This window comes from Limulus polyphemus, unplaced genomic scaffold, assembly GCF_000517525.1.
Source record: "Limulus polyphemus unplaced genomic scaffold, Limulus_polyphemus-2.1.2 Scaffold7517, whole genome shotgun sequence".
Taxonomy (NCBI): Eukaryota; Metazoa; Arthropoda; class Merostomata; order Xiphosura; family Limulidae; genus Limulus; species Limulus polyphemus.
Window position 1 is genome coordinate 5,210 of NW_013673127.1, and position 8,072 is coordinate 13,281.

An 8,072-nucleotide genomic window follows, 5' to 3' on the forward strand; every position below is an offset into this window, starting at 1 on the left:
AAGAATCACATGATCTCGATGACGCAACAATATATATAAGCCTGGCAAAGAAATCCAGCGGCAGATAGATAATTGAGTCAAGCAAACAATAGGCACCATAAGTAAAGTTTGTGAATCACTGTGATTTATAGCGTGTGTTATAAAAGCTGTTAATTTAGAGTCACGAGGTGAGGTACGTACTCACTGAGAAATTAATGTGTATTGAACGTTTGTGCTGAGGAAGAATAAACTGGGTTAATCAAGAAAGGACTTGTATCGCTGAAGTTTCTCGGAAATAATTTATACCGGAAATTAGCAAACAAGCAGATACGCAACAATATATTATTTTGAAAACAACTGGAGGGCGTGCTGTTCGTATATTTTTTTGAGTTTATCGCCAACAAGTCACAGACACCTACTGTAGAAGAATCCTTAGCCCAACACACCCATATACATACTTACTAAAAAGTAAGTTCCTGACAGATCCTTAGTTAATAGAGCGAGAGGGTTCCAAGTGTAACAGAACCTTTCTGTAGAGACTATAGTATCCGAGATTTGTTGTCTATCATAACTCTTCTGCTCGAAAGATACACATCTGTCTAGATCTCTAAAATATTAGATCAGAGGACTGATTCTGATGTATGACTCACTTTATTCTAAGCTTGAACAGAGTATGGTAACAATCGTATGATACTGTACATGATATTACTTCCCCATTAACGATTGTAATGGAATACCTACAGGTTAAAACCTAGTAGATTTAATTAATAATATCGAAACTGTCTTATCAAGGAATTGGTGTAATTGATGATTTCATATTATGCTCTGATAAAATCTGATGCTTACTGATCTGATTTTAAACTAGCATATTTTGTATTATAAACAGCTTTTTAAACAAAAAATATTTCCTTTGTGCATCGAATGTATTTTTCAACAATATTTTGAATAACATTTGTATTCACTTCTAAAGAACGAAAGCAAGCAGTTATAAACGATATATATACATTGTTATCAAAATTTAACTTCAACAAGGATTTTATAATTAAAAACACTAAAATTAAACCGTGCTATGAAAAAAAGGACGATAGTAGGTGGTGCCATTTAAGTGGTTTTGATAATTTCTTAGAACAAAAGCAGTAGGTAAAATTGAATTCAGTGTAGATTTCAGAAAATATCAAATTCTTCACTCTGTCTAAAATGGCCCCCCAGTAGCACAGCGGGTTGTCTGCAGACTTACAACGCTAAAATCCGGGTTTCGAAAGCCGTGGTGAGCAGAGTACAGATAGTCCATTGTGTAGCTTTGTGCTTAACTTAAAAACAATCAAACAAACTGTCTAAAATGAAATCTATAACCACATTTTCTACCCTAGTGGAGAGTTTTGGCACTGATATTTAATGACTGAAAATTGAATGCAAGACTTTGCAGTAATTGCTATATTGTTTCTATTTATTAATGTACGCAGTCGGCTATATTTTTAACTTAACTGTATGAGTCTATAAAAAAGAAACGTTTGTAATATGCATGGAAAGTTAAACGATGAAACTACAGGATAAATAAGTTGTGCTAGAGGACGAGCCCATTTTTATTTCAATGTAATTATATACAAAATATATAAGATAACTGTACAGAAATAAAAAAAATATTTGTAGTAATCAGATTGTTACAGTTCAGATAAATTAACTCAAATTAACGGTACATTGCATTCGTTTTTCACGAAACTCATTTGATTTTCTAAGACCCTTTCTTAATATATACTTAATTTTTATTTTCAACTAAAACTATACATGGATGAGTGTGGTTTTTGTAGTGAGCGCGTGAACAATATATTTAATTTAGAGAAAACGATAAACAATTGACACACATAAAGTTAATATAAAATCCAGGTGGATAAGTCGCTTTCAGTTTTGCCTCATACGTTCAGTTAAAGGTATTTTTGATTCATTAATGTTTTTATTGCATAGAAATATAACTTTCGTAAAGTTATCTATAGTAATTCTATTTTTCTATTTTATTAAAGTTTCAGTTAATAGAAGTTATTTCTTTACCATAACAAGTCGATCATCTTTCAATTTTTTGAGTCAGAAGCAGGGTCCAGGATATACTTTTAATAAGGAAAGAGTGGTCTGTTTTTGTGTAATAAAATGGTAAAGGATATCTCAAGATCATGTCGAATCTACACAAATAAGATACTAAAACATATATACATCTTATGATTAAGTATAGCATCTCCACCTAGGAGTTAATTAAGTCATTTTTGAAAAAAAAGAGAGTATATTCATGGCAAAGCTATCTGTTGCTGTCTCTAATTTTGAGATACTGACCAGAGGAAAAGCAGCTAATCAGCATCATCCTACCATCTATCATCCATGCTAAAGGGTTGACTGTAACAATTATATCGTGAAAACGAGTCACGTGCGAAAATTCAGATGATTGGTCAAAATTTGAACTGTTCCTATAATTGGTATAAAGTATTGGCGAAAGTGAAAATATGCAATAAGTCAGCCAGGTAGTATAATCTGTTTTTCAACTAATATATATCAAATATATCTGACAGTATAGCAGGTATTACTTTAATAATCGAATAGGTTTATATACTATAATGATTCTATTTGAACAAACTGTGTAACACAAGGATTAGCAATTTATTACACACACAGGTATTCTTAGAGCTTTAATGTTTTTGTTTAATTAAAATGTATTTATCGTCATCATACAACAATAGTCAGTCGTGCCCTACTGTTGATTTGACAGGCTACGAATCAGAAAGTCCAAGGTTCAAGCAGTTATTGGACAATGAATACACTACGTACTTATAATTATGGAGGCGTTATAGCTGTGACAGTCAATTCCGCTATTCGTTTAGAAGTAACCGCATAGACGTCGAGTGCCGCTAACTAATTGCCCTCCCTCTGGTCAGCAGTTTTAAATTCGGGATGGTTATGTCTAAACTTAAGAGTCTTTGATCTAGCTAGTTAATCTTCTTGTCGTTGACATAGAAATATTATATAAAAATAAGTAAATATTAGGCTTATTATCTCTCGGAATTCGCTTGTAGCCTAATTTGTAGCGTGCTTGGATTGCAAATCCGATTGCTGCAAAAACGCGATCTACACTTTAAGACTGTGGGGCACTATAAGAGTAGCTTAAGTGTAGGCGGTGGGCGCTATTGACTATCTGCCTTCCCTCTAGGCTATCAGTTCAAAATTAGGAACGATTATATGGAAATATTCCTTTTTTGTAGCTTTGCACGAAAATTATGAAACAAAAAAATAGTCCTAAGAATACGACTATATGCTAAGAAACAGAAAAGTATGATAAAAATTAGATAATAAATTTTACATGAGTTATAATTTCACAAATAAATAAATGAAAGTTTCAACAGCCCGAAAATGTATCGCTTCATGTTCATAGCAACAGAAAGAAAAAAAGAGAGATAGAAAAATAAAAGAAATGTAATTTTTGGGAAGACCACGTAATTTCAAAATACCCTAATTTTTAAGAATAAAACTTAAACATGACTCTGTGAATGTATATTTCACCCTTTTAGTTCTCTAACTGAAAGAGACCTCTATAACATTAAATGTTAGACAATGTGGCCAAAATATATTCAGAATTACAGTTATTTTGTTCTTTTATCTTTTGTTATTTGTTGAGTAAAGACTATGCATTGAATTTATAGATAATAGCTTTATCACTTTGTCGTACTGCAAGCTAAAAAAATGATGAACGCTAAAAATATGCACATTTGGTGAGGTTTGCGTTCATCCCAAAACCTCGACATCTTTTTGAGATAAAAAAACAAAAAGTTTGAAATATTAATGCAAATACCATGTTAATGGCGATATGCAAAATGCGAAAGTATCACGGATTTGTACTTCTTAAGCTTTCTATTTCAAAAGTTGAGTGATTTCTTTGAGCAGTATCTTCATAACCACATTTCGAGATTTCTCCGTTTCCATTAGGAACCCCGAGAAAACCTCCAACAAGAAAAGGAAACATGTCGTGCTTAGTTACAGAACTGTACACATGTGTAGAAGAATGAAATCCAAGCTGGCTTCTATTCTTGATGGCCGAAGTTTCAGTTCCATTATTAATATGGACTAAAGGGAGAGACACTGGTAGACTGTGACGACGAGTCGACAAGGGGTGTGTGGACGATGATGAATCGAAAGTTTCTATTTGTCCTAAATATGTGCCATGATGTTGGTTATAAGAATTCTGAATGTTAGTTTCATGTCTCAGTGCTTCCACAAGTTTTATTAATCTCTGAAGGTGAACTTCTGCATTCACATTCTTGTCCTGAGGACTCTCTGTATCGTCACTTCCGGTAGGACTGTCAGGATTATTCGGTTTTCCAAAGGACAATGAACCAGTGAGTGGCTTTCGTTTTCGCCTGGATTTCTGTCGTATTAAGAAAACAAAACAATGTGCAAAAAGTTAAAATACGGTAATCAATACTAGTCTATTAATATCCTATAACACACTTCCTCTCACACTCAGGTTTTACGACCATGTTTACGATAGATTTAATATAATTAAAAGTTGGAAAAATCAGTTTTATCATGGAGCATTCCAACAAAATAAAAAAAATGAATAGATTTTTAATTTGTTTTCCTTTCATTTTGTTACATTCAATTTTTATACAATGTCATTTATGTTTTCATACTCACACAAGAAATAATATCCTAAAAGACTAACACTAAAAATTGAGGGTACATTTCAAACTGAACTTAGTATTTGTGCTGTGTTTGAAAAATAACAACTAAAATTCAAAAATCCAGTACTTCACTCTTTATGATATTAGAAACACGTGTAAAGTAATAGTTTTTACTGCTTTGAAAGAAAAAGTGTGATCTCAGAAAAGGTTATCTTTTTATATTTCTCTCAGTTCCGTCTACATCATCTTTATCTTGCAAATTATTTCGAGAAACTCATTTCCAACAATATTTATAGTAGATAGTTTTTGTTTAAAGATGAAATGCTACAAATGCATAAAAAAATCAAAACATTCTCCATATTTCACTTTTATTGATTTTTTTTATGTATTTTTTTATGGAGAAGTAACAATAATGACAATTGAATTCTTTTAACAACTTTATCTAGCAATTTTCTTTTACTAAATCTAATTTTTTTAAAGATGAATTAACATAATAGTCAAACTCATTCCCTAATTAGAGTTGCACATGGCAAACACTCAAATTTACAGTCATAGGTACAATTCAAATCATTCGAATAAGATCTCAATTATTCTTTATTTGTCTGCTTTAATCATTTCGCATTCAAACTAAATATTTGGACATCAGCTCCCTCTAGTAAGTAGTTACTTCCAAGCTACTTCACGTTTTCACATGAAATAATAATAACAAAACAAAAAGGAATACAACATGAGAATAATTTATATTGTATGAAGCCAGTGAAAATCTTTTGTTGGCTCCGAATCTTGTTGATATCTTTAACTCATGATTTAAGCATTTGATACCATGTGTCTCTAACTGACAGGTTTGAGCCAGCTAGTTTAGAAACTATTACAGAAAAGGATATATATATACATTGATGGTAGACAACTAAAACACTCTGATGAACCTTTTTCCGAATGTTTTTGGTTGAACATGATAATAACGTGTTGAATATATATATATTGTTACGACAGCGGAGGTCACGTGGCCCTAGTAACACGTCATGCACTTCTTGAAATGTTCACGTCCCTTCCTGAAATCTCGAGAGCCTACTAGATATGCGGTAGTCTTGTATATATAAACCAGTAAGAACTGACGGCAAGAAGGTAATGGGTAATTGAACTGTGGACAGAGAGACGTATTGTTGAGTCGAGCACATGAGACGTTCGTTGTGAATTATAGCGTTTGTTATAGCGTGACTGTAGAAATTAAGTGTATTGCAAAGTTGTATTTAGAAAGAATAAACCAGTTTTATTTAAGAAAGGACTTGTATCGCTAAAGATTCTTTGGAAAGAATTTTTACGGAAAGTTAACTAACGAACAGAGATGTAACAAATTGGTGTCAGAGAGTGGGACAAAAAAAATGGAAACAAGAAGAGAGACAACAGCAGTTGCAAGAAAACCTGCAACAGTAGCAGCTCGAACAGCAAAATAAACAAGAATAGAAATTACAGCAGTGGCAAGAAACTTGCAACAGTGGCAGCTCGAACAGCAAAATAAATAAGAAGGCAGATTACAGCAGTTGTTGGAGGAAAAAGAAAGGAAACAAGAAGAATGAGAAAATAAACAAGAGAAATTACAGCAGTGACAACTAGAACAAGAAAGGAAACAAGAAGAATGAGAAAATAAACAAGAATAGAGATTACAGCAGTGGCAACTAGAACAAGAAAGGAGACAAGAAGTACAAATGGAAACCATTAGTAAATTTCAAAGCGAATTAAATACGTTAAAGGATGATCTATTGTCTTTTGCACAAGGAGGATACATTAACCATCAACTTAATCAGCCCCAGACAATGGCAAGTCCCTTCCAGACCCAACAGCTAAACCATAATACAGACATCTTCAGTCCTGTTAGAAGTCACATCCCAGATATGAATGTCAGCAATAGGGGTGATCCAGTACGAAGGAAGCCACAGGAATTCGATGGGAAGGCACCGTGGGAAGAATATAGAGCACAATTTGAGTTCCTGGCAGAAATGAATGGATGGAAAGAGGAGCAGAAAGCAGTATGTCTGGTAACGAGCTTGAAGGGACAACCACTGGAAATATTTGGACAGTTTTCAGCAGATGACAGGTACAACTATAGAGCACTGGTAGCGGCTCTAGAACTCAGGTACAAAACCCAAAATCAGTCTGAAGTCTACAGGGCTAGGTCTAGGACGAGAGTCCGTGCTAAAGGGGCGAGCCTGCAAGAGCTGGCACAAGACTTGGAAAGTATGGCACACAAGGCCTACCTAACTGCACCACCCGATGTCCTCAAGTTGTTGCTGAGAGATCAGTTTGTAGACGCCCTGGACAGTCCACAACTAAAGATACAAGTGAAGCAAGCACACCCCTCTACTATGCAGCATACAATGGCCAGAGCTCTTGAATTTGAATCCTACATTAAGTCCAGCACAGAGGTACCAAGGTTGGTACAGTCATCAGGATTCCAGGCCAGAAAAGGTCAGCTTTCAGAGAAGTTTGAGGGACTTTGCTGGCACTGTAATAAACCTGGGCACAGGAGAGCTCAATGCTGGCAACTTCAACACAGGGGAGATGCCACAGCAAGAAAGGCTGCTACCCAGAAAGGTTGTTGGAACTGTGGAAAGCAAGGACATATGAGGAGCCAGTGTAAGAAGAATATTACCAACAAGTCAGCCTCAAGGAGACCAGTAGTGGTTTGCGTTGAGGGATACTCACCAACCACATCATGAAGTCCCAACAGCTAGGTGTAAAATGCTAAGTACACACAGTGTCCATGTGACAGGAAAGGTGGATGGCCAATGCAACTTTGTCATAGATTCTGCATCTCAGCAAACCCTGTGAGCATCAAGGTGTTAGGTCACGAAAGAGTACCAGAAGCCATACAGAAGCTTTGTGGTGTGACAGGACATTATGCAAGGTTGTGGGGACCAGTGTGGGTAACTATTGAGCTCATGGGCATAAAGGACAGACACAAAGTATACTTGGCTGACATTGAAGACGAATACATATTACGATTGGACCACTTACTACCGAGGAAGTTTGTAATTAATTTTGATAAAATGAAGTTTGGGAACAACAGATGCCAAATTCCGGTAACTGTTAAAAGAGAGGTTGAACTAATTAGGTGTCATCAAGCTGAAGTCAAAGTGACTGAAGGAGTTGATGATGGTGAAATAGAACCAGGTATAGATATTAAATCAGAGCATGAAGCCACTGGATACACTTAAGCAAAGTTGATGTTTGGTCGGGAACTTTGGTTGCCAGTGGATCTGTTAACAGGATGCACACCTTATGAAGAGTTGCTTGAAAATGTGTCAAAGTTTGTGAAAGTGTTATCGGAAAGGATGGATAATATTCACCATCAAGTACGTTCAAACTTGAAAACGTCTGCTGATTCGATGAAGTTATCTTATGATAAGAGATCTACTGAAGCTAGTTTTGTACCAA

The 8,072-nt window shown here is 34.9% G+C and overlaps 1 protein-coding gene across 1 annotated transcript in view; it reads right to left on the minus strand.

Annotated features, from left to right (window-relative positions):
• Nucleotides 1–3,377: 3,377 nt before the first annotated feature.
• LOC106474677 (potassium channel subfamily K member 4-like) overlaps nt 3,378–8,072 on the minus strand; it is a 28,097-nt gene continuing 23,402 nt past the window's right edge. The window contains exon 6 of the mRNA XM_013935368.2: nt 3,378–4,381. Within this exon, the coding sequence (XP_013790822.1) occupies nt 3,842–4,381 (540 nt within the window). The 3' untranslated portion in view covers nt 3,378–3,841. The remainder of the gene's footprint in view (nt 4,382–8,072) is intronic.